Here is a 27,859-nt window from a genome sequence, read left to right as displayed (position 1 = left end):
CAGAGGTGCGAAACGGCAATTCGAGGAGAATCGTACCGTTTTTCTTTTTTTTACTTGCCATCCTCTATATATTGCCAGCTGCACGCTTCACAATGTACCGCTAAAAGAACGTTTATTTCGGACTCGCAAAAAGTTCGCTATGGCAAAAAAGTCCAGTTCAATATTTCTTTGTTTGAATTTTATGCAGGACAATTTGCAAACTATTGTCTTGCATTTCTGACCTCCCTGTGATAAAAATATGCACTGCCGCAGCTGTTTGTGACGTCTTGCGGGTGGTTCCGAGAACAGATACCGCCACCTTACGAACTACATAAAAAGTAGTTTGCACTAAACTTGACTTCTAGAAGGTGGTAAGGTGGCCGTTACGTGCAGTAAAGAAAAAATGAGGAGCAACAATTGAAATAAAGTGGCACAGAGTGTCAGCCAAAGTTACCATTTGCTGCTGGCATATTTAGGTTTCTCTACGTCGACGTAAATCATCGTACACTTTGCGACTGCCAACTTAGGTAGAAAACTGTGGTTTCTTCGCCACAACGCGAACGCCAGATGACGGCACAGAAGTGCAAATATTAACGTCCCTTGTGCTGCATAACAGTTGCGGTGGTCCGCTGATTCAGATGTATAAGAGAAACGTGCTAAGGCATTATTATCACGAAAAAGTGCAACACAAAATGCTTTGCGTCCGAGTACTAACTTTTAATACCGAAGGAACCTTCGGTATTATTCATTGAAGATAACTGTGTTCTTTGTCCAATAACGCTGAAAAGGGCATTTGCGCCCCTGCATTGCGGCGTTATACCTGATTTTAAGTGCCCAGACGAGTTGTCTGCCTATTAACACTCACCTGATTTTTTTTTTTCACGCTAGTGGTAGAGGATGCCATGCATTTTGCTTTCTCTTTAATTGCTCGGCTTGGGTATGTTCCGCTTCAAATAGATAATCAACACCAAGTTAACTTACCAAAATTTTTCAGCCCATGTGGAGGGTATATCTGATTAAAGTACTTTGCGCACAACACGTGGACGAGACATAGACACGACACACACGAGAGCTGAGCGTCAACAGTTCACTTTGAAGCACGGGACCGTATGCACACGCAAAAACTTGTTCCACATCACACATGCGTAGCCTGCATGTATGTTTTTGATCACGCAAGCACGATAGCTCCTTTCGAGATTGGGCGATAGACGGTCTTGTAACACAGATATCATCTCACCGGTCTATCACTTCCAGCTCGATAATTTTGCGGGTCAACTAACTGCTACTTCCGATGGGGGCGAAATGCGAAAACACCCGCGTACTTAGATTTGGGTGCACGTTAAAGAACCCCAGGTGGTCGAAATTTCCAGAGTCCTCCACTACGGCGTGCCTCATAATCAGAAAGTGGTTTTGGCACGTAAAACCCGATAATCTAAATCTATCTAACTGCTACTTCTACTGACAATTTTACAGGTACGATAAACTGTAATGTACGTGGGCGTTTCTTTTGGTTTGTATCTGTTCTTGCTCTGCACTGTTGTTTAATCGCTATGACGTCGGGCAGATGAGCACTAGGTTGCGGGATCAAATCGAGGCCACGGCGGACGCATTTTATTAAGTGCAAGACGCGAACAAACGTTCACTTGGATTTAGATGCACATTAAAGAACCCCAGGTGGTCCGGATTATTCCGAAATCCCCCTCTTTGGTGTACTTCATTATCTAATCGGGGTTTTGGCGTATAGAAGTGCATAATTAATTTTTAAAACGTTGTACTGTGTTCATCAAGAAACCCTCTCCACATTCTTGAAAAATTGTTGCGATACTTCTGGGGGCGATTATCAATACCTTCCGAGTTGAGCAGCGTAACTTTTCCCGCAAGTCAGTGGTATGTTCTAGACAATTACTTCGGAACTTTCAACGAACTAAGTCTGGTGTTACTTTTTTAGGCGATCGTCTCAGAGACGGCAGGCTTGGTCAGTTTCCACAAAGCTTGCAACTTATTTGGCAAGAATAAAAAAAAAAACTACTTTAACATTCGCCTGATGTCTCATCATTTTTAGTCGGCGCTATGAGCAGTGAATGGACGGAAAAATGCAACTTTTCTTTTTATTTTTGAACATCGCAGTCAAGCACCAGTTTGCTGTCATGACTTTCGTTTCAGAAGACTTTGAGCAAAAGTCACTAGGTCATGCGTAGGGTATCCGTCAGATCTAAGACGGAGGATATGTTCTTTAAAGCTATATGTTATCAGTTCAGGACAAAAATTGCGTAAGGCGTAGGAAAAGTATAACTCAGCTATTCTCCGTCTAACTAGCTTGTAATGCACCGGTTCATAAGAGATTAGTGGGTTATTAGCTCGTGGCTCGCACTTCCAGTGGATATGTTTGTCTTGCAATAAAAACCTAATGTTGAGAAAGTGGATGCTCTCGCCAGACACGGCCTCTCATTTGTAAACGCTAGAGGTAATAAGCTATAACGTATGGATGGTGGTATGCTTCTGCATAGTGATTCAAGATATTCAGAGTGCCAGTCAAAGAAAATTAGAAAATCATCAGCATACATCAAGGATCTTGTAACCTTGAAATCGGGAAGGCGACCGCTGAGGTCTCTTTCTATTTCAGCTAAAAATAAGTCACTGAGAACTGGGGCGGTACAAGAGCCTTTACTAATACTCACCTTCTGCTTCCCTCCCCACTTCGCTCGTGTATTCCATGTATACTTCTCGTCATCGTCTTGACACGCGCCAAAATCTCCAGTCATGATATATTTATTTATTTATTTTTATTTACATGTACCTTAGAGGCCTTCGAGAAGGCATTGTGCAACGGGGCAAATAGAATAAGATAGTTTGGAATCGGGAAAAACAAACATCAGTATAATGAAAGGAATATGCACGCAACATGGGAAATTATTTCGACGTTAGCAAATACAATATGTAGAACAGTAACAAGAAGCGGCAAACACAATAACCTAATAACATAATAGCATTATAAAAGTATTTTCTCGTATACAGTAGTAAAAAAATTAGGATCACATGTCTAAACACTAACGTTAGTTTATTTTTCAGTTATCTTGCCCTCGCTTTTCCGGTGCCACATATATTAGGAATACTAGCCTGAGTACCCCATACTTTCTCGCAAAGAAGCACGTGCTGGTAGAAAGACACCAGTTTATGTGAACATAAGTCCGTTGAGTACGGGTCCCTAACTTTGCCTAATAATTTCTAGTCTGTAGGCAGAATCGAGTGTGAACAAAAATAATATAGTGCTTTTTAAAGGACGTTTAAAAGTCGAGGTGGCAGTATGAATGTGCACAGGTGTCGTGGCGAAAACATGTTTCTCTTTCAACGACTGCGGCAAGCATGCCGCACAGCAGGATTCCTTTGTTCGTAGAAGAAAAGGTGCACTCGAAAGTGCTACAATATTTAACATGCTCTCCAATGCAGAAGGTGTACCGAGCAATTTTAGAGCGTTCCCTCGTCGTTGTATGTAAAGTTGGTGAAGAAGTCCTCAGCAATGTTCATCCTCAAAAAGAGAAATAGTCGCAGATAACGGTAGCAAATAATGAATCAAGGGAACGAAGTACACAACTGAACGTCTTGTTACAACTAGAATTCACTGGTGTGAATCTCCTGAAACCTAGGTGAATATATTAGGACGCTAAAAATGGCACCGTATATCTTATTTCGTTCATCTTTCTTTATAGAAGTGAAGGACGGTAAATCGGATCTGGGTGTAGTTAATTGGAGTGCCATTGCTCTCTTCTCACTGTTTTGCCAAAAAGATTGTGACAAAATTTAGGCGTTAAAATACGCTTGTTTCATGATCTGTGTCACAAAATTTCAGTGCCAGCCACGTCTCCATGGGCTGAATTATTTCGGTCTATCGGAGAATGCGGATAGTGCTTCGTGCAAAAAGAAAAATCATTTGGAAATTAGTACCTTTCTGGATATTGTAAAAATATATATTTGATATTTTTATTAGAGCTGGGTAAAGTTGTTTGGCCCTAGAGCACGCAACGGTCGTTACGAAAAAAGAACTCAATTTCTCAATCCAAACACGTCGTCTTATGCAACACTTTGACCATAAATTTACAAGAACGATAGTGACTTACCAGAAAGACTCCTAGGTTACTCGCATTACTGTGGTGAATGTTGTAAGTGACCTTTAGTTATATATTACGAAAACGCCTGTCATGATCACCACACCAGTTGGCCCACTTCGAATCAGATGTATTTCGTAATCACTCTACGAAAAGAAAATTTCGTTTGGTTTTAGTAATTTCTTGCCATGTGGTTTCAAATCGATAGGCGTTATCGGCTCACTCGACTACATGACAAGTCTTCACAAAAGTCTGCAATGAAAATACACTGACAATATGATATACAAACAGCATCTGCTATCATTGGTGAGCTGGAACACAGGAAGAGGTCCTCTTCTCAGTCTTATAGACACCACAGGAGCGTTCGACTCGCCAGCATACTATCAAGGTATCAAACGGCGCATGCGCCACTCTCCCAGGCAGCTTCGAGGCGGTTGCGAACGCTGACGTTATGAGTGCTACCAAATGCATGGCAGGAGTTACACCTTAATAGTGGGTCCCATGAGACCAAGGAAAAACCTTTGGCGTTTTCGTTTGAGGTTGGAACGCACATTCTGCTTAGACGACTGTGTGTAACCAATATGGTGTGCGCAAAGAATAACCACAGTATGACCAGTGTTTACGCGTACATTGATCGTGCCTGCAGTGGATGGTGGAATGCTGTCCTGGTTTGCCCTACAGCTGTTTGAGCCGTCCAAATCACTGCAAGCACGTGTCGCTTTCAAAGCTGGATGTACTGGACCTCTCGCCCGTTTCTGGGGGTTTTCTAAACATCTACGTCCTCCTGGCCACGCATGCACCCTCAACACCATGTCTGCACGATCGCGGCGGCATAGACGTTGCGAACGCGTCTTGGTTGTATTAAGCTGTGCAACCACACCTAAAGCCTGGCAATAATGTTATAATGAAGCAATGCTTCTTGTCGTGAGCTTTGCTAGCTTTCACCTTCCTTCAGCGACACAATTTAGCTGATAGCGACAAGGCAATGCCAAAGGCTTGTGCTTGTAAAATTGAGAGCTTCTAGCAGTGTCTTGTCTGTTTGACTTGTCCGGCCTGAACAATGCCATCCTCGGCTTAAGAGGAAGCTTTAGCTCGGGTGCTCCTATCTAAATACATGTAAAAGGAGAATTCGTTTTTCTCGGCAACCACTGCACCAAATTTGACGAGGTTTGTTGGTTTTAAAAGAAAAACTTTAAATCTAGTGACTGTTGGTTTCGAATTTTTGATTTAGGTCCTTAATTTTTTATTAAAATTTGACAAATATCGCAAATTTTCAAAAATAGAAACTATCAAGTTTACAACTCTGTAACTCTAAAACGAAAAACGAGAATACAATTCTTTGAATTGCATCTCATAGCACATCTAAAGCGGACAAAATTGATATGCTATGCATGAATCTAAAAAAATTTAGTAATATGGAAATACAGCTTTTGCAGAACCTTTGCACATAACGTAACAAATTCACGTAAGATATAAAATGACATATGAAATTTGTCCGCTTTCAATGGTCGAATGGATGCCGTTTACAGAACTGCAATATCTGCTCTTGATGCAGAGTTATGAATTTGTAAACTTCATGCTTCTATTTTTTTCAAACTTTCGAATTTTTGAAAATCTTTTAAACAAAATTCAAGACCTAAATAGAAATTCCGCGATCAACAGTTACTAGAATTTCACTTTCCCTCTCAAATGCAACAAATTTCATTAAAATCGGTGCAGGGGTTATTTCAGAAAAATGTTTTTGCGTTTTTACATGTATTTGAATAGGCCGCTTCGGAGTTGGGCCCGAGCTAAAGCTTCCTCTTAAGGCACCTGCGTCCTCGTCGACTTTACGCCATACCGGTTCAGATTGTGTCAGTAAATTGCCCAACTTTGCCTTCAAATGTGAAAGTTATGTTGGTCTTATTAGGTTTTTCCTGCAAGGTGAACCGGGGCCCAACACTTATGGTAGCCAAGATCAATGTCTTAGGACTCCGGTTGCATGCGGAAGGCAGAAGCGTCGTTACCATCAGTGCGCTAGAGAACAGCGCACAGCAGACATTAAGACTAATCAAATGGATTGCGAGTAGAGACTAAGGCACGAAGGAGGTTGTCCTAATTTGTTTAGTGATGGCCTTCGTCATCAGCCGCGTCGTCTATGTGGCACAGTACCTAACATTTGGTGCGGCATAAAAAAAAACATATAAATTGCATCATAAGACGAGCGTTCACACAGGCAATTGACACCCCCGTCACAACCCACCGCGAACAACTCTTAGAGTTGGGGCTACGCAACACGCTTGATGAACTAACCGAGGTGCACACCACCGCCAAATACGAAACATTCATAAAGAGCCCGCGCCTGCGGAAACTAAACATTCACTACCACGCGCCACACGGCACGAAACTCAGCATTCCACTAAAGACGAGGAGAAACTTTTACATTCATGCACAGCCAAAGAACATGTACCTGGAGCACCACAAGCAGCGACGAGAGGCAAGTGCGTGCCACATTGAGCGCAAATACCATGACGTTTATGGCATGGCCTACGAAGACGTCGTAGAATATGGAGAATGCAAAGGATGACCGTCGTAGTAGTAGACGCGGACGGGGTAAGCGTGGTGAGCGGAACCGTGAAAATTGACAACCCCGACGATGCGGAGGAACCAGCAATAGCCTAAGCGGTGGCCTCCACCAAAGCTAGAATTATCATAAGCGACTCAAACATCGCAGTTCATAATTTCGCGAAAGGAGGCATCTCACCAGAGGCGCTCAATATCTAAATAATAACAGCAACCACCGTAGCGGGACGATCAAAATTACTTGCCTGCCAGCGCACACCTCTTTCCCCGGCAACGAGGCGGCTCATAACTCAGTTCAAAGGCTTACTCACCGAGCGATCTAGCCATCACAGCCGGGAACGAGAAGACACCGCGTGATCAGCTACAAATAAATCACCGTCTACTATTGGCTGGGATTAAGGGCCCGGGTAAATAACTACGATGAGCAAGAACGAATGTCCAGCAGAAAAGTCTGTTTATTTCGCAAGGCATCGTGTTCTTATAGCCCACTGCTAACATTCCGTACGCAGCTTATCAGGAGCGCTGAATGACTGTCACAGCAGCAGCTCGCCAGCCGGTACCCACAAGCTTATCCCGAGCTAACCAAGAAACACGCGGCACTCTGGGCCGCTATTTTCTAGCGATGCCTTATGCCTTATTCTATGCTATTTTTATCATCCACCAAACACGGCCGCCTGATCCCGTTGATAATGTGGGCCGACCGTCGCTCTGACCACTGGCCAAGCGCGAAAAGCCTGAAAAAGCATAGAAACGAAAAAGGCATCGCTACGATATACCGGCCCTGGTGCCTCCTGCAAACAAACATACATTCTAACCCCGTGGCCTGCAGCACGTTCAATACAAGGCAATACAATGATCGATGTAATTCTTAAGGGTAGGGTGTATCTGCCACATATTCTATGGGCATGCTCGAAAGCGGCTTTTTACAAGGGCTGGAAAATTCAAAAGCTGCAGTAGTGGGAGACCCTGCTACTCAGCCCAAACCAGTTAGAGCAGGTCTGGAACATCGAGCTAGCCTAGGCAGCCGCTGAAAACAAGGAAATCTCGGCCGTCTGCTAGAGTGAGGGAGGTTGCGTCCACGCCCGTGATTGCTAGCATCATTAAAGGTTGACACCCTCTTTCTCAGCATTTGATTCATGTCTAGCGACTAGTATATGCAACGTCAGCGAACATCTGATGTCTTTCTGAAAGGTATGCATGACTACATCCGTCTCTACAGGCCCCAACTGTAAAAGCTACCCCATTGGTTCCTTCATCGTAGTCAGAACTACTCTAAATTGTAAAGATAGCAGCCACGAGTGATTCCGAAATCTGGAGCCTAATGATTGCACTGTAGAAACCGCCTCGTACCTTTGTAACCATTTGTATAAGTGAGATCACATTTCTAACATCAAATAATTGAAGAACGCTTCTAATTTAATACTAAACTTGTGGAGACATCTCATACTCTCCAGCAAATGTGGATATCGTATCCGTCTGCTAGCCTTCTCTCATGGGGAAGTGCAAGCAGGCGCAAGTTTTTCGCAGTCCCTTCCTCCGTTATACATAAAAGGCACTCTCTATTATACAGGAACTCCTGCAGGACTTTCCAGCGTGCGGCCCTGTGAAGAGAATGTAGTCACCAAATGCCTCATGTGCTGCAGGCCATCCATCCCCCATTGGAGAGGGCTTTGGACACCTGCTGGCAGAGAACCCACATTTGCTATTGAAGGAAGCATTTGTTCAAATGTGAATTTTCATTTTCCTAAGCCATTTTGAAGTGCAGCTTTTTAAATTATGCATGGTGCTCACGCAATTTCTAGGAAGGTTAGCCTGACGTTACGAATTTCTCTGACGTAGCAATCAAATTAACTGGTTCAGTCATTTTCCTTACTCGTGCCAAAGGGTGCCCTTGCCATAACGGAAGCAGTATCAGTAGTGTTCGAATTTAACAGACGTGAAATCATGTGACGACCTGAAATCACTGTACGCGAGATTGTTTCAGGGGCATTTACGAAAGTACTGTCTTCTGGTGAACAGAAATAATGTGAGTGTTTGCAGCCGCGCCCACCATTCCGGGACCAAAGACAGCTGTAGGACACGTGCAAGAAGATCATTTTATTGGTGAGGTAAAACATAGAAAAATAGGTTCATGCGTTGTAGCACTATTCTAGATTGTGTTGCACTGTCCATTCATTGCACTCAAACTGGTTCTCGAAATGGTTTTCGCAAAGAAAGTAACTCTGCTGAAGAAATCGATCCTCCCTCGGGACCATGGGTATTTTCCCAACGATCATCGTCTTTTAGGGCCAAGAGACAAGAATATTTCCTTCCACGACTTGTACACCGTCTAACAAGGTGAGACAAAGTATTCTTTTTTCATCATTATGCGCTAAGAAGCTAGAGAGATTGCTGGGAAACCGCAAGTAAAGCGACCATTTCCTTCCATTTTCCTCTTAGCTAAATTAAAAAAACGGGACCCTGCAGGCACCAAAGAACTAACGCCATCAAGAGACACAGCACCAGAAACTATGGCAAGTCATGGAAGCCCTCTCTCCACGGCGCCACCATATTGTTCACAAACTTCTCATATTCTTCCACCGTGACGACGACGTCCGCATGCCTGCCTGTCAGGCCCAGTACTTAGGGGAGAGTGTCAGGCTGTCCCTGATGGAGTGAGAGTTCCTCACATTGCATAGCCTAGAGTTCTATGGCCTTCCGTGGCCTCCGCCGGCCCTGCCCAATATAGCTTGTGCATCCATGATCGGATCGAAATAGCTGCGATGTGCCAGCGTCGGCGCACTCTGCTAAAACAGTACCAATGGAAGCAGCGACACCTTTAGGGAGCTTTAATACCCGCACACTCTCTGCGCACGTGCTTTCATGTGAATGCTCTCTAGAACCTTTCTGTTAGCTTATATATATAGTGACAATCAGGTAATGCCAAATTTCGGACCATTTTGCAAATAAAGCGTCACTGCTCCATCGGGCGGAATGACTTCTTTGGCTCTGGAATGCTTGAGTTCTCGTCTGACAGTGAAAATCTTGAAGCCAAGTTTTCTTTGGCACTAAAACCTTGGTTTCGTCTTGGCCTGCCCATCAATGGCCCATGGTCGGGTTCTCGCCGAGCAAATTCAACATCACATTTAGAAAAACGTGTTCGGCTTTCTCGTTTTCAACCTCAACGCATCAGCGCTTTTTTTTTAACTGTGACGCCACGCAAGCTGGTATACATTTATCCTCGCAACACAGACTAGCTATATAAGATTGTTGGAGCATGTGTGTTGTGATGATGATTTTCATGCGATGGTACAAGCCCACAACGAGAAATTGGCCAAGGGTTGCGTCTGCCACTTGATTGTGATGATCATTTCACATGGCACATACCAACCAAACAGGATCGGCCAAGAAGCATGTCCACGCGTTGATAATAATGATGATGGCTTCCATACAAACGATCAACACACAACGGTGTATCCACTAACAAAAGGACGGTACATATCTTGCCATTGTGAATTAGCTGTTTGTGATGATTACAGTGTGTTTATTAGGAATAACTTTTCATACTGAGGTACATACCCACAACGGGAGGTCGACCAACAAACGCTTCGGTGCATTTAAAATAAAAATGAAGAAATGAAGAAATGCAAGACAATTAAGGAATGTCCCTTTGCGTAGCATGGCTACTCCAAAGACATGCGGTGTCAGTTTACATTCTGGTCATTTCTTTGTTGACAAGCTCTTGTAATTGGTCTGCAGCCTTCACTCTGTCATTGTTACTGCGTTCATGTTTCGTGGTCATCATGTTGCCGCCACTGGTATTATAAGCTTGGCCTTATATTTTCTTTGTTGCCACTCAGTTGCCGCCATTCCATCGTCCTCATAACATCTTTGTCACACCGTCAAGGTGATATGGTCTTCGTCTTGTCATCCTACCATCATTTCTACTTTGTCATCGACTTTTCATCGGCATTATTTCGGTTTCATACAGTCGGCAACACGCATTCGTGTTCATAAAGTTATCACGATGCAGTGGTGGGTGTTCCATCTTCTTCACAGCCTTGTCATTCCACCATCAGCCTATTTCCGTGGTCATAACGCCACTGTCATTCCATTGTCACCATTTCTTCTTCGTCATTCTTTTATCATCATGATGTCTTTTTTGTGTCACTGACTTTACATTTATTGCTTTTTTGCGGTAGTTTTGTCATAGCAACGCCAGCGTCGTCATACTGTTGCCATCATGCAGTGTCGTTATTCTGTCACCGTCATTCAATAGTAGTCATTGCAACATCGACAGCCGTCACTCTGGAATCGTTATCTTAATACTGCGATCCCACCGTCATTACTCCTTCGTCGTTTCTCAGTTCTCGTTATTGAGTATTTAGTCGTCGTTTATCGTCGTGAAGACTTTGTGCTCGTTTCATGGACGTCAGTTATGGTCGCCATGCCACCTTCGTCATTGTGTCACAGACTCGTCGCCATGCATTCTTTGCTGTACCAGCACGACTGTTCCCTAACCGGCATTTTGTTTTGCTCATCCAAGCTTTGTCATTTCAATGTCATTTCAATCTCGTCATACTGTCGATATCATCCGGTCGTAATTATAGCGTCTGCATTGTAGTTTATTTTTGCGTTGTCGTTATAAGTTTGTCATCATTTGATTGTCATGCTTACATTCTTGTCATGCTGTCACCGTCAGACCACTGTCGTCACACCGCAATGTCATTATAACATCGTTATTCCTTTTTCAACAGGTTGTATTTGTCTTTGCGTTATCGTCTTCGTAATCCTGCCGTAATAATTCTGCTTTAGCCAACCCATTGTTGTCACGCCATTGCAGTCTCAAATGGGTCGTCATATCGTCATCATCGTTCAATCCTTATCCTTCCACTGATTGCATGCTATTGTCGTGTTCGGGTGTTGTAAGTCTGCGAGCCAAAAAGAATTGAATGTTGACGTGTGCGCTCTAATCGAATATGATCGCTACACAAGGAGGCCGTTGTTCGCGAGCATGTACAAAACCTTTATTTAATGAATCTATACTGAGTGTGAGACTCACATATTTTTATGTGTGGTTACAAAAAAACGGAAAAGAAAGCCTTAGCCTTCTGTTGCTTTAAGATGCACCTACATTCGTGGGCCTACAGACATCTCTTATTGCAGCTTCTTTTTCGGGTGCACATTTGTGTATTATTGTTCTGTGTGTGTAATCGTAACAATGAAAACCAAAAAGCACCCTCATACGTTGTTTCATATTATCGGCTAGCACTAACTCGCTGCAAAGTGGTCATGACGCGAGTTTTTAGACATCGCCTGCCCGGCAGGCTGATCTTATTAGGTGTTCTGTGCACATGTTGCCAATTGTGACAGCTGCAAGAGAGAGAGAAGTATACTATCGCAAAGGCAGAGAGGTCAGCCTGCGTTACCATGCTACTACCTGCTATTCTGCACAGGGGAAAAGGGAAACGGGCAAAAACAGTGATTGAACATCATGCCGAGGAGAGCAAGAAAGGATGCATGCATACACTAAGAGAACGGTTTTCTTAAAGCCTTGAGTGTAGTGTGGTGACCTTTAAATAATCGAAGCAGCCCTTGTAGCTACTGTTGCCACTGTGCGGTAAGACATTGCGAATAAAATAGTACTTTCAGACAATGTTGCCCTGCAAATGCTTGCTAGCACAGAACCCAGCGTCTTCTGCTCTGATGCGTAGAGAGGGAAGCCGCGAAACACATGTTCGAGGATCTAAGATACTTTCCAACGTTCACAGTTGGTGCTGCCCGCTCGGCCGATAAGGTGTGCATGGCGTCTAGCGAAGGCGAAGCGCTGAAGGCACAAAAAAAATTTAATTATTAGGGTTTACGTGCCAAAAGCGTGATCGGATTATTATACACGCCTTAGTGCGGGACTCCGGGCTAATGTGGACTACCGAGGGTTCTTTAACGTGCAGGTAAATCTAATTACACGAGTGTTTTTGCATTTGGCCTCCATCGAAATGCGGCCGCCGTGGCCACGACTCAATCCCGCTACCTCGTGTTCAGCAGCCCAACACCATAGCCACTAAGCAACGTCGGCGGGTGCCCTGAAGGCACGAAAGTTACACGAAAACAAAATGCAAATAGCCAATCTAGCTTGCTGTTGGCATTCAACATTAGCATACATTGCAGGTGCAGCGCTTGCACGTAACATTGAGCTCCGAACTACGCAGGGAATATAGCGATTTCAAAACCAATTCCCTCGCATGACTGCATATATGTCCCCAGGGCACAGTATAAAGCATGATGTGTCGAAATACGGCATTGTGCATTATACTACTAGCCAATGGGAAACGCAGTGCCTAGAATAACAAATCTATCAAACACTTATTTTTAGGGCCGTTGCAGTGCGCTGTGGACAATGAGACGTTAAAGTCAGGAACCATAAGCAAAAAAAAAAAAAAACAATAAAGATCCTCATGCTTGCAGGTTACGGTATATGCGCATAAGCCTAGCCTGCACAATAAGTGACGCAAATATGACACGCCAGTGGGAAGGAGAGAGGAAGTTCTTGTAGAACAGGGCAGATTATTTTCACACAGCACTTGTGGGCGTCCTAAAGTAAGTACAGGCTAATGGGTAGCTATTTATTTGTTAACGCTACACGAAGTACTCATTAACTGCTTTTATTTTCTGTAATTTGACGTCAAGACATGGCTTGTACCAGGTGAATCTGTTTTTTTATTGTTACTCCTCATATTGTAGATGCTACTGCTGATGACGTTAACAAGAATGCGTTAGCAGTGAACAACAATACGCAACGTACATGAAACATACACTGGTATCATTTTTATATTTTGCCCTGAGTGCACAATAAGTCATTGTGCAAAGTACAGTTTCATTTCTAGTGTTATCATACAGATCGCACATCTCATTATGAACGTGCACATATACTGGGACTTTGTGAACTAAATAACATCAATGTCAAAAGACTCTGGCCATCGCCATTTTAACTGGTAGTTAAAAAAATATAAGAAATTGTTTCGGAAGGTTCCAATATGCGCATCCGTATCGTTAAGAAAAATTCCAAACATTCTTGCAACCGTTGTAGAACGCGGTAATTTTTAACTTTCAATCATAACCGTTGACTTCCTAGCGAAAACGAAGTGGGACCAATGTGTTCCACGATGTCTCTGTAGAAAGGGGTCCTATTGTCACTCAGCATGGATAAACTACTCGCATAGGCCTTGATTCTAGAAATTGCAGGCCTCTTGTCCGGACACTATGGCTTCCGCACGTACGCCGTAGGCCAGCAGTGGATACTTTCGTGGCGCTTCTCTTTTCTCATCGTCTTGCTAGATCTTCTCTCTGGTAAACGTTCAACATCATGAAAGAATAATGCAGATCCAATGCATATGTTCAAAAGTACGCCAAGCGGGTATTGAAAGCTATATAATTGGCCTATTTCATTCCTTTGTCCTTGACCCAAAGCAAACTGGCCCGCAACTCTTCTATCGCGCACCCGTCTCCCAGCAATATGACAAATGTTATAGTGGCTTGTGTTTATTCCTTCCGTTGTAGTATTTAAATTGCACTAACCGCTCCATGGCTGTTCCTCAGCTCTCGGTACGTACTATAGTATGACAGTTACAATCATCATCAACAGGAGGCAACCATGTTAAAGAGCTACTTGGCTTTGCCAGGATATGTACCACCCCCTTCTTGGCCAATCCATCATTGAATAAGTAGGATTGTGTGGAAGCTATACCCTACCTACACACACGCTTCTTGGTCGATTCCTCACTGTCGGTATCTGTCATAACGTCAAAATTGCAATAATCATCAGCATGCTGCTATCTCGAAGACCTTGTTGAAGTTGGCACGATGTGTGCTGCCAACTCCTTTACCCACTCCCCATTTTGGGCACGTTCCATAGTATGGTAATCATAATGCGAATGAACCCGCAGCCATCATGTGAAAGAGCTTCTTGATGTTGGCACCAGATAAACAAATGCGCGATTGAAGCCTAGGGCCCCATACCCTAAAGCTATTAAAATATGATTTTACTCCGATCTCCTGATGTCAAATTTCTGTAACCGCCGACGCAAGCGTCGGGCGGTCCCCCGCAGGGTTGTCTCAACAGACCAATCAAACGCTGTCCTCGTTTATAGGAGGTCACTTTTGTTTGCTTGAAAAACAAATAACATTGCGTATGTTGAGTGGTTGTCTTATCTAATTGGCTGTCAAGAGGCGAGGAACACGCTCAAGTGGAGCGGGATTCAGTAGAGCCGAGCCACTGCACTGAAAATCGATAACCGGATGAAGAGGCTGTTGCCGGCGTCTGCCATTGGTCCGCTTCCCATTACTTATCTTGCGGTGGCTGGTCGAAAATCGCGGCGGCATGTAACGGAAGCTTAAGAAAGACGCTAAAATGGATTCTCAGCAAAGAAGAGTTGACAGAATGAGGTCGTAAACGTGCCGAAAGTGCTCGAAAACGTTACACGGCAACGCAAGAAGTTTTATTACGCGCCAATAAACCCGTGCTCTCCGGTAGGTGCTAGTAGGCGGTGCCTGAGCGATCGGTGGCAGCCATCTTTTATTCCTTTCGGAAAGGGGCAGCCTGCGGCTATTCAGAAGAAAATTAAGTTTTGTTCGGCATATTAATGCATCTTTAACACGTACGCGTAACTTTGGCGCGGTAAGCTTTTGCGGTTTTGTGACATCTCGTGAGAGGCAGGTGAAGTGGCTGCAGGTCGAAAACTTTTGACCAATAGCCGAGGGCTGATGGCAAAAAGGCGTCGAATGAGAAATAACTATTTTTGTTTTTTTTTTTTTGGTCAAATCATGCATAATCAGTGTGTACACGTCATATCCGATGAGGAGTCGTCGCGGTTTTCGTGACGTCGCGTGACAGACAGGTCAAGTGTGGGTGGGACGAAAAAGTTTTTGACCGATCGCGGAGGGCTGATTGCAGAATTCGAGTAGAAAAGTTTGGGATAGTTTTACGTGATAGCGCCCCTAATCTACACATCATCGGGCTCTCCACTGGAGGGCGTGGATTATACAGGTAATTTTTATTTTTTGAGTGGCGGAAATCTACTCGGCTTGAAACAGACGGACCAACTGGCCCTGACAAAGTCATGTGAAGGTAGGCAAAAAAGCTTTGCCTTGAAATGGAGCGCGCACTTCAGAACTAAAAAAAGAACGATCAACCCAACATGACTCACTTCGGGGACAGCCCAAGTCGCTATTCACCAAGGCGGTGAGGATACGTTTCTTCGGTCAGCTTGTAAAGATTTTACAGCACCATAACCACGGACGTCATTATATTTGCTCACGTTACAGTGCCAGCCATTTATCGCCTTTTCATTGGCGCTTCCTCGCTTGCTGACAATTGCCATGGCAGCCGTTGATACAGCTCAAAGAGCCACTATTTCAGCCAGCGCAGTGACCAGTGAGTGGGTAGAAAAAACAAAGCTATAGCCAAAGTTGCAGAGATAATGCGATTGTGCCTTTGATTTATCCATTACTAGCTGAAGGCGACGAATGTAGGGGGGTGATGTTTGATTTTAACATTGCTAATCGATGCTCTGTAGCATCCTAAAACACTCATCGGGAATTGTGAAAAAACACAGCCCGCCGTCATAATGCTATGAAGATCTCAGCCAAATTTTGCAGTCGTGTCCGGCACGTCAATCTCGCAAGTGGAGCACTAATATACTTTTTTCTTGAACAGTCTGTTCAAAAGAAAAAGCCTTCTCTTCACTGTACTCGGGATGCCATGGACCGTCATATAGCAGAGCGCTATAGGCGGCTGCCATTAGCCAATAGTTGGCATCTATCAAGAAGGGTGTTTGGATCAGTACGCTTCTTGAAACTGTTACCACGTCTATATACTGACGCACTTTAATATATAGGGGGATGTTAGCGAAAACGTGCGCTTCAAATTTGGATACGAATTACGTACTTCCAGAACTACGACTAACTTTCACTATTGCCTGCTAATGCTCAGCCGCGCCCACACGCGTAGCAACAAAACTTTCGCCACACCGACTATCGGTGTCGTAGCCATCTCGCATCGGTGACTTCTAAACACTGTGAGTTCTAACCACTCAGCTAGCCTCAAACCACGCGAAACTTAAGGCCAGACAAAACGCATGCGTGTCAGCGGGAACTCACTCCTGTCTGTGCCTGTTTAGATGCCTTCGCAAACTTTGCTTCGTCTTCAGCTATTGCGCAAAATGCGCAATTTGAATGTGGCTGTTACCCATTGGTCAAGCTGGCGCAGGCCGAAGCCGGTCCGCACGAGATAACATTGCCCCACTAGAGTACAAGAGCGCAATTCCGCCCCCCAGCCTTGTCGTGCACATAGTTAGCCTATAAAGCGTGATTTTCGGAGAAAGAAGGGGAAATAGAAATGTAATACCCATGTCACTTGGCCCGAGGCTAGCTGTACGTAGCTGTCTAGCACACTGTAGCGCATGGAAAGGATGAGGCACCGCAAACTGCACTGTAAGCTCAGGGAAAGCCTCCCAGTTTGGCGCAACGTAGGCGCCAAAATTGGAAGCAGTGGTGTCTATGTAAACATCCGAAATCAATGGTGCAATTACGTGAGGCTATCCAAACCTTTCTATTCCATTTCTGCAGTCAGCCCTTAAATATTGGTCGAACGTGTTTTGGGCCACCACCACTTCGCTTGTATGTCACACGACGTAAGAAAAATGACAAAAACCAGAAATATATTTTGGCGTGTACAGACTGATTAAGTATGATTATAACCAAGCAAAAGGAAAATTGTTCTTTTTGATTCTAAGCCTTTTTCACCATGGAGCCCTCCGTTATTGGTCAAGGGCTTTCGGGCTGTGCCCACTTCGTCTACCTGTCCCACAAAGTCACAAACTTGCGGAAAGCCCATCACGTAAGCATGACGTGTGTGCTGTTAAGACGTATTTATATGCCGAACAAAACTTTTTTTTTCGGAATCGCCGGAGACTGCTCCATGCTGAATTGAATAAGCCTATTGCTCTGGCACTGGCTACACGGAGCTGACGGGCAGAAGGGATTGATTTGCATGTATTAAATTTTTTTCCGTGGCAGCATTAGGTTGTCAAGCCCTATCGGCACATACACGGCATCGATTGGCCAACTTTTCTTCGTTGAGGATCCGTTTTATCGGCATATTTATCCTTCCGTTGCACGCCGCCCCGATTTTTTAACCAGTCATGAAACCTAAGCAAGGAGCAAGGAGTAAGTAAGCTCGGCACCGCGGTGAGTGCTAGGGCTATGGCGACTTCTTCGGCCGCGCCCGTGCGTCCTGTGGTCAACATGGCGCTCGCGAGGCACTTGCCGGTGCGGTCTACAACCGCGATCGCGTGTGTTCTTCCCCCTCCTCCTCTATGAAGCATTCTTTATTTAAATGATGGCAAAACAAGGCAGCCGCGCTAAGTTTTCGGCACCTCCAAGTAGCAAGCGCATAGCCTATCAGATTTAGCGGCTGCCTCTGACACGCTGCCGTCGCAGGTCTGTGGGATGTCACCGTTTATTCCAGCCGGAAGGTGCACGACGTGCTACGCGAGTAGCCAATAATAGCCAGAGCAAGTACAAGAGAGTAGGGCACTTCAATAAGGTCAAGTCCGCCGAAAATATTTAAGGGAAAAAGTTGTCTTTTGCTTGGTGTATTGGCTGTGCTCCCAATTTCCACTCCAATAATCAGAAAGAAATCCTGCGGCCATTACACGAGTATATACGGTAGTCGGAATTCAACTGTTTTCCCTGCTCCGCTTGCGAATCCCTCAAGCAATACACATTGCATTACGCAATAGGTGCGCTAAGCATGAGTGCGACTAGCTAGGGAGGGAGCCACCTTGTTGCTGCGAATCAACTGACTTCTCGGTCGGTACTTCAAGACAAATTGTAGCGTGACATGAAGCTTTTTGTGTGAATAATGTGTTCTTTGAATGGAAGGAGGCGAAACCATACGTGCGAAATCGCGAAGGAACTCGTGCCTCACCCAGAGAATAGTGATCGCTAATGTCTTGTGTAATACAGGGTGAACGCTTCCGATATCAGTAGGATATCCACATCTGTAAGTGCGCAGAATGTTTAGGTGCTCCGTAAGTGCTTTCTTGGAGATCTATGACCGTCGTCGTGGTTAGCGTGAGAGTACAATTGGTTTGTGAGTTGTGTGGGCTTGCCTTCAGGTTGCTTCACGTCGCGCGTCCATATGTTAAGGCATAGGTCGGATTTTGATTCAGACAATGGCGGTCAGCACGGCTGAGTGCTGCGGCCTTGAAAGCCCGCGCTTAGAAAAAAGCTATCGTATTCACTATGACGTAGTACTCCTGCTATAGGTGCTTAGGACAGCTCCCCACTGATCTATGACCGGGGCTTATCTCGTTACTAAAGTGCCTACGAGCTGGCTCTAAAAAGCGAGCCAATGCATGCGTTTGTCTACTAAACCTTGTTCCTGCCCCTCCGTAGGCGGCTCAGCCTAATAATAGCGACACACTCTTGCTTTATTTTGGTAGTGCTTGCGACCTGTAAGTTTACGGTATGCTGGCTGCTGCCGCGTTAGCTCAATAGCCTGGCACTGCATTGCGACGGCGCCCGGTGCCTTAATTACACCTCCCTACATAATAATTCCCTGAAGCAAGCAGGAAGCTGTCACTAATACATGCGTTATCAAATCCCCAGCTGCACCGTTTGGGGTTATTGCTTCTCCCGCATTTCTTGCGCTAGATGTACGCGCAGATAAATCTGTGGCAGTGTATTCAGCAAATGTATTTTGTGTTCAGGCCTCTTCGATGAATGTCACAAATTCTTATATTTTACCGAAGAACTGTTTCTCGTAATCTGCATGGTCCTCGCAAAACGTCAGTCAATCACGCGCACAAGGAGAGCTGCGGGCAATCGCACTTCCATTGAGCAACTTCTAATCGTGGCGGCTTACACGGATCCTGCGGAATCGGTTCAACAGTCTGTCATAATCTCAAAAAAGTGATCAAAATTCTCAATTTCGTCTTGACAAACGCATAAATGTTAACTTTATGATTGTAACTCTGTAACGATGGTGAAAAGGGGGGCACTGCCAATGACCTAAGGTAAGAAGATAACTTTAAATTTCGCCGAACTTATGTTTTCAAAGAGAAGTAAGACCAAAGCAATGTGATAGGGACGACCATAACATTTAGCCGTAGAAATATAATGTGTCTTTTGCAGGTCGGCGATTTACACATTACTGAACGCGCATTCCAGCATAACTCTTTGTTCTCACGTAACTTCTAGAGTGTACATGAAATCTGTTTGCAGACATTATTGCGTCTGTATAATAGGTGGGAACGTTCGGCAAACTTCCGATACATGAAGGCGCGTTTTTGTAGCACGAGAGCGCAGAAAAAGGGGCTAGTGGGTGTGAAATATGCTGCCTAGAAAAAGAGATACCCTCTACGCATGTGAGTACAAAGTCTTTCTGACTTGAATGGGAACACACCGTGGGCTAATCTTGCTTTTGCTAATTAAAATTTGTTGGAAATCGGTGTTTGATATTTTTTATCACTTTCAGAGAAACTTACGCGACAAGAAGCGCTCAAAATGTTATACGCTCGCTTTGGCGGGTTCCTCCGAAAAGTGTATTTCTCACGAATTTCATATTTTACGAAAAGCTAGTAATTTAATTCGCAACATAGAAGCGAAATTAAGATTATTGTCAATTATGGGTCACATAAAAGTGTTTATCCCTTCCTGTTGCGCCATTTTGAAGCGGCAAAAACAACACAATTACAAGGATTGACCGCTCCCACAGGAGGACAAAAAATGGCAAGAGTTTCAGAGACGCGACTGAGATTCCATTTAAACTGCTCAGGCGAAATAGCTTTTGCAAAAATTGAGTTATGCTTCTGCAAGTGTGCTTTGTCACTTGTCTATTTCTACCCAAAGCAATTTTCTTCTCTTTATTCTAGAATTGATTCCATTGCAATTTTTAATTATTTGGCGGTTAATTTTGTTAGAAAATTTTCCACTTTGGACGCCGTATGACTTTCATACGACATGCGCATTCCACCCTAAATTTGAAGCTCATGTGACAGAGGCAGTGTTTATTTTCAAAATATACTCACATTAGACAGGTTTTAATGAAAATAAGACGCATATTCATACTCAGTTTTTATGAAAAGTCGCGACGCTACACCTTCCGATACTTGTATACCTCTCTATAATGCAGCTTGGGCTCACGAAATAAAGTTTACAGTGAAGCAGTTGTTTACCTTCGAGCAAATAAGGTGAGGAAAAAATTTTACGTAATTTCACTGAATTCCCCATAATCCTTAAGAAATTTTCCAGCTATATACAATGCCTCAGCGCTGTTTTTTTTGTTTTTTTTGCAGGTGGTCAGAAAGATGACCCCACTTGTCCTCTGTAACCTTCCCGTGATGCTGTTCATTATTTCTACTACATGCAAGTATATTCCGCAAGAAGTATCACCTAAAACAGATAACCTGTCGTTTGCCCAACACAAGCGAAACCATCCAGTGCATATTTTGTTGCCCTGGCCCTGGAACCTAACAGTTCTTTTCCAGAAGTAGAGGCCTAATACGTCTCTCACGGTAGCGCGGTACCAACTTCCTAATTTTTAGACGATATTTAACCTCAAGCCATCACGAGTGCTTGACCTTCACGCATGGTCTTTGCCTCTTCACACGAATTATGGTGTGTTGGCAGTTGGCTGCTGCGGTCGTTTTTAATTTACAACTTGGCCCGATGCTGCGGGCCATCGGCTTTCTGGTCGAACTGACAACCTTTGCCAATGAATAACTGCTAGTGGCCCTGTGGCACTGCAGGCGTGAACATTCTTTGCCAGTCACTCGGAATGCGCATGCGGCGCTGTGTAGGTGCCTGGAGAGGCAAGCACAATGAGCGGAAGACGAAATAGGAAACCAAAAATTGCGGAAGTCGGCAGCGAAGACGTGAAGTCCACAGCTTAAACAATTTAGTGTGGTATACGAAGTGAACAAAGTTGTAAACATCCTTATGAATACTAGTCTGCATGAACTAATTGATGACGTTGCTGGCCTAGCTTGCCCACTGCAATTCACCTACCCTTAATTTTGTTACTTCTTCCGGAACGAATAGGTTTGTCAATGATTTTCCGGCTTGTTTTGACAATGCTTAATATGCAAAAAAATATGTTTCAAGTCTCTCTGCTCCAGTAAATTTATTGGGCCTTTTCCCTGTTGTCATTAGCGGGCGCGGGCGTCGGCAACCATTGTTTTCACCTTGCTCTGCTGAATCGTTTTCAGTGTTTCCAGTGCACTACCAGCCATTCGCTTTTCCGCAATTTCATAAAGGTAACGGCACAACGAACATAGGTAAAATCAAGAGAATAATTATTTCTTCAACTCTTATCAGCCACACAATTTGGTCGTTTGCAGATAGATTACCGAAGTGAAACAGAATTATGCAAGGTAAAGTTTTGCAAGATGAGTTTCAAGACGTCTGATATATATATATATATAACCTATGAATGCTCTGCTACGATTGTCAGTTTTTTATGAATCAATGGTAGCTGGCGGCAGGCCTGGCGGCAGGCGTGGCGACGGGTGGTGGGGAAGGCATTCAGGCAGGCAAGTAGTCAGGTGGGTGAGTGAGTGGGCGCGCGTGAACACTTGCAATAGCCCTCAATGAAGCAATGCTTTAGCATTTGACAGCAGCCCCCACTCGCCTCGAACATTCGAGGAATATTTTAACTTAAGGAGATCTGTAGCCTAGATTACGCGTTTGCGGTGCCGAGCTAAAACCTGCGGCGGAGGAACCACCCGGCCTAAACTCTGCACAATTGGTAACTTAACTTTGTAGAAGGCTCGTGTAGCCTTGCGTGAACATTTTTGAACTACTTCGGAAGGGTGCAGTGCTTGTGAAATTGCATCTGGAGACTTTCGATGAACTAGTTTTTTAACCGGTGCATCGAGAGGAGTGCGGATTATGGTTTTCCACGAAAGATGTAGGCCTTGTGTTGAAAGCTGTCAAGCCCCCAGCAAGAAAGAACTGCGTAGCAAGAACAACCGCTGACATAATTTCTCAGCTATCTAAGAACTGAGAGGTCAGGGACGAAACTTTTAAAGCTTGAAAGGTTCGACGGCACGTCTTCAAATACAGGATATCGGCTTTAGTTTAATGATATACGCGTGGGATGAATAAATGCGACTAAGAGAAGGAAATAATACTAGCACGCATATTTTCTTGAGTTGTGCTAGCCGCACGGAGTACTGCAATACACATAACTGAAAATACCAGTAAATCTTGAGACCAGTGAAAAAAATAAGTGAAGGCAGTTCGGAAGAACCTTATGTAAAGATGGGTAGTGGTGTTTAAATTCAAGTTTGTTTAGCCATAAAGTACTTGTAAAAAACGCCTCCTTTTAGAGCTGGTCATTTCTTTGCTTCCATCTCCTGCCGTGTTACCGCTAACAACGCACCAACTGCACCTTAGGCAACTCAAAATACGATCGTCTAAAACAATAGGCAGACTACTAGAGTGCCTTCCGTCATGCCATCTACTTCACAGAAAATCTTCTACCACCGAGAGCGATCGCATCAAACAGACCAACACAGATTGATTCAGCCCTAATCACCCAGAGCCAAGCTACACTGTCAGCGACAAAAAGCATTTTCGGTGGCACGCTCCCAAAGGTCCGATGAATAGCATTTACGACGGCGCTTCAGAAGTTTTGTCGACAAAAAACTAACAGAGAAAGGGGATACATTCAACTTGATGATCCTAGTTGAGGATGTTTATGTAACTTGCTCTAGCCGACATCGCTTTCCTGTCATAATGGGAAAAAGATAGAGATACAAGCTTCAATTATATGCTAGAGATGTTATGTTTTGTTGGATTGACATGCTAGAGATAGCCTGGAGAAATCAGTATGATCGTTCATGCTAGATTTCTCAGGCGAACATTATGAAACATAATCAGTCTCGCACATGACAATGCTACTTTGCCACTCGAAGGCACATTTTAAAAACACTACTGGCACAACTAATCTAACAATCGTCACAATCAACCGTCTCGAATAAAATTTGAGTTTATTAGGCAAAGGTAGAGCATAAAACATCAGTGTGCTGACGTTCCAAGGGCTTTCGGTGTATCCATAGAAATTTCAGGGGCCGGCTGACAGCATGCGCCGATATGTGTGGTGCGGGGTGTTGCAAGTAAACCTGAGACCTTTCTTGTAGCTGAAGACGTTGGCCTCGTCGCAGGACTGATATGATGGGTAAAGCATGGCGGTTTAAGCATGTCATGAGATCGGCCGAGACAAGTTGCAAATTGAAGTTTATGAACGTAGAGAATGCACGAAAGCGTGCTCATGTAAGCGTAGAAATAGCTAAGATCTTATCGATATTCCTAATGCATCCACATGTGAGACAGTTTATAAAGTTTTATTTCAGTTTATCACATCATGTATGTAACCTAATTAAAAACATACTGACGCACAAGATCGGAGTGTTTATCCGCTTATCACTGCACTGGCACTTACGGTAGTAAATGTTTGTGCGCCTAAAGCAAAGGCATAACGAGCATGCGTCTGCAAACGACAATACATAATCGTTAGGGTGCGCGAACATACAGGGCCATGCGGGCGATAGCAGAAACGGGCGCACAATTCTTGTACACACGAATAATATTCAACAAACTGAAAGCCACCTTACCTCGGTACAAGCCAAGCCAGGCATAGACTGCTCAAGGTGCCGCAGCTCTTGGTGTTAGTAATAAGTTTCTCCATCATCTGTGGTTTGAGCAGCTCGCTCGACAGGACGGCAGTCTGAGAACCTTATCTCCTGTTGGTCTTACTCCGTGGGTAGTGCGAAGATATGACGTCACTGGAAAAACGAAGTGGTATGGCGACGATGGAATAGCGACAATTGAACAACGTTTCTCAGATAACGACAACAGTACAACAGTCTGACGATGTTGGCAATGGTTTAATGATCACACAAATAAAAGAAGTACGTGGCAATGACCACAGGACAATGACGCAATGAAAAGGAGGGCACGAAGATGATCACGCAATAACGATTGAATGACATCAACAAGATAACAGTGACGTGTCGAAGAAGGAGCAAAGTTGAAGGAATAACGAAGCCGGTATGATGTTAACAGCGAGACGAATGAGATGACGAAACTGAAATGGCGATAATAGAATTACCAAAGTGGTATCATGGCCGCGACAAATATCTCGTGTTCCAAAATAGTAGAGACAAAGTAAGTCACAAAGTACGGCAAGAGGCTAGACAAATATACCGACTGAAAGTGCTTGAATTCGGCAACGTTGCAAATAACAATAATATCATGATTTCGCTTAATTAATTAAAAAGTGAGAAAGAGCCATCAAGAGGAAAGTATTCCATCTAGCCATACATGCACCAGGTAGGTCGCTGAACGAGCGGGAAGATATGTGAACAGCCTCATGGTATTCTTTGAAAGTGAGACGATTAGGCTCGCGAGGGGTATCGTATGCTTAAGCAATAGAGCGAGAAACTTGCAAGACAGGCACGAGACTGCGATAAGTGTGTCAAGTTATACCCGCCGTAGTTTCTCAGTGGCTATGGTGTTGGACTGTTGAGCACGTGGTCGCGGGATCGAACCCCGATCATGGTGGCCGAATTTCGATGGGGCGAAATGCAAAAACACCTGTGTCGTATATTTAGATGCACGTTAAAGAACCCTAGATGGTCGAAATTTACGGAGTCGTCCACTACGGCGTGCCTCATAATAAGAAAGTGGTTCTGGCACGTAAAACCACATAATTTAATTTTGTGTCAAGTTATATGCATTACGGCGCCTCGCAGCGAATAATTTCTATTACTTGTTATACGAGATGCGAAACAGTTAACTTGGGGCGCTATAACGTAAGGCTATTCCAAACTTTTCTATTCATATTCTGCAATCAGCCCTGCGCGATTGCTCGAAAACTTTTTTGGACCACCCCCCTTCACCTGTCTGTCACGCGACGTCACGAAAACCATGGCAGATCCACATCTGATATGACGTGAACACACATATTATGCATGATTAGAAAGAACAAAAGAAAAATAATCATTTGTGACGCAACGCCTCTTCGCTATTAGCCCTCGGGTATTAGACAAAAGTTTTTAGGCAACAACCACTTCACCTTCTTCTCAGGCGGCTTCACAAAACCGCGAGAGCTCACCACGTCAAAGTAACGTGTACGCGTTAAAAATGCATTGATATGCCGAACGAAAAAAGTGTTTTCTTCTGAACCGCCGCGGGCTGCAGCTTTCGGGAAAGGAACAAAAGATAGCTGCCGCCGGTGACTCAGGCACTGGCTACTCGCATCTGCCGGAGAGCATGGGTTTATTTGCATACAATAAAACATTTTGCGTGGCCTTGTAACGTTTTCGAGCACTCTCGTCACGTTTACGACCTCGTTCTGCCAACTCTTCTTTGCTGAAGATTCGTTTTAGCGGCATTGTGTTGCATGCCGTCGCTATTTTCGGTCAGCGACCGCAAGCTAAGTAAGGGAAAGCGGACCAATCACAGAGGCCGGATCCACCCTCTTCCTCCGGTTATCGATTTTCAGTGCAGTTACTCGGCCCCATCGAATCCCTCTCCGCTTGAGCGTGCTCCTCGCCTCTGGTCAGCCAATTAGAATATACAAGCCCCTCAGTGCAGGCATTGTTATTCATTTTTAACGGAAAGAAAAGTGACAACCCTGTGGATAACCGCCCGATGCTTGCGTCGGCGGTACGCAAATTTGACGCCAGGAGGTTGGAATTAAAACATATTGGAATATTTTTACGGTATAGGTCCCCTGGTGTGTTAGGATATCCATGTTGGATGGGAATGCTGGTGTGAAGCAGCTATAAAGCATATTAATTTTTCCTATGTCAGTATCTCGGGATGCGCTCCTCTGTTCGCCTTTTTGCCAGAAATCCAACCAGACCATGAGTTGGAGCTTTTGCAAAGCGTCAAGATAGCGGAGTAAAGATATGAGAACCACAGAAACAGAAGTGCAGTAAACAAATTAAAATTAATTTCGACGGCAGACATCGCTCACACATTTCGCGCATTCACGTGAGACACATTATTATGGTAAATACCAAGAAGGTGGGGCGTGACCCTTCATTTTAGGTATATTATTTTTACCACCAACACCCAGTTCTATATCAGTAAAGAGTAACAGGTTCAAGTGCAAAACATTGCGGTTCCTAACTTCGTACAAAGACTGTCGCCTAGAAAGCAATATTGAAGTGAGTTTGGCATACCAGTGAATGCGACTGAGTTGAGCTTCCTCTATTTGAAACATATTAAAATATTTCCACAGCAGGCGTTAGCAAGAGGATATTTCTAAGCGGGGACAGCTGAGCTAGTTGGTTGTGAATAGCATTGTGAAACATAGCGGCATCGCTGTCTTTTTCTTCTCGTCCGCGTTTATTTGTGCGATTGAGCGATGTTTCATAACGCTTAGCAAAAGAAACCTTGAAGGGTGATATAGTATATGTGAACCGTTTTAGAGAACATTAATAGGCGCAAGAGCCCGGCAACTGCTCAAAGGAAAACGTATTTAGAATAAATCAAATATACAGCGTGATGATAATGTACAAGAAATTATTACCAATAAGAATGTGGACGCAAGGGCCAGAGCAAAGCTTTGTTTCATGTCCTAAATCTGCGAACGCTACAAATTTTATGCAGGATGTGTTCAGAATAATATAACGCATAGCACTGTTTATTTGACCATTCTGTTATGAAAGTGTTTCCAAAAGTCACGACAGCGTTCTGCTTACACGTTGAATATGCAAAATATGAAATAAATACACATTATCTACTTTCGGTGGCTATTTACATCAACACAAAATATTTTTAAACGGCCCATATGCGCTGAAGTTACTGTAATTATGTACATCAGAATATATTAGAAGAGGTTAGCTGTTAGTAGGGAAACCTTGTTATCTTCGTCAGCGAATGATTATTTATAGTGTGCTTTTATTCTTGTAAATAAACTGTGCTGAAATATTATAGATTACTAGGAATGGTATGAGCCATTATCTCTTAATTGATTTACCACTACTGTCAAGTTTTTTTTTGTGATCACACGTTGGCGGAAACGACATGCGAATTTGGTATTTTGTTTTGATGGAGTAGAAATAGGGATATATAGTAATTATGCGATGATAGCACTAGCGTCAATAATTTACGTTAAACTTTAGGCTAAAGGAACTTTCGTGTGTTTCATTGTCTTTCTT

At 44.0% G+C, this 27,859-nt stretch overlaps 1 protein-coding gene and 1 long non-coding RNA gene across 5 annotated transcripts in view; one reads left to right on the top strand and one right to left on the bottom strand.

The window, feature by feature from the left end:
- Positions 1-27,859, top strand: part of LOC126533837 (uncharacterized) — a 54,554-nt gene that overhangs the window by 1,416 nt on the left and 25,279 nt on the right. The window contains exons 1-3 of one of the 4 annotated variants that reach the window (XM_055072422.2): positions 12,879-13,220; positions 20,818-20,875; positions 20,981-21,050. The exons of 1 other annotated variant lie outside the window; for it this stretch is intronic. In XM_055072422.2, coding sequence (XP_054928397.1) covers positions 20,993-21,050 — 58 coding nt within the window. In that variant the 5' untranslated portion in view covers positions 12,879-13,220; positions 20,818-20,875; positions 20,981-20,992. Of the gene's footprint in view, positions 1-12,878; positions 13,221-13,297; positions 13,327-20,817; positions 20,876-20,980; positions 21,051-27,859 lie in introns of those variants that run through there. 2 more of the 4 variants (XM_055072420.2, XM_055072421.2) reach the window with 2 other exon arrangements.
- Positions 4,125-27,858, bottom strand: LOC129385615 (uncharacterized). The gene is made up of 3 exons (XR_008613087.1): positions 25,765-27,858; positions 24,302-24,472; positions 4,125-4,228 (listed from the first exon to the last, which is right to left on the bottom strand). It is a non-coding gene; the product is annotated as an uncharacterized lncRNA (long non-coding RNA).

The sequence above is a fragment of the Dermacentor andersoni genome, chromosome 7, assembly GCF_023375885.2.
Source record: "Dermacentor andersoni chromosome 7, qqDerAnde1_hic_scaffold, whole genome shotgun sequence".
NCBI classification, from domain to species: Eukaryota; Metazoa; Arthropoda; class Arachnida; order Ixodida; family Ixodidae; genus Dermacentor; species Dermacentor andersoni.
This window is presented reverse-complemented; position numbering and strand designations above follow the sequence as displayed.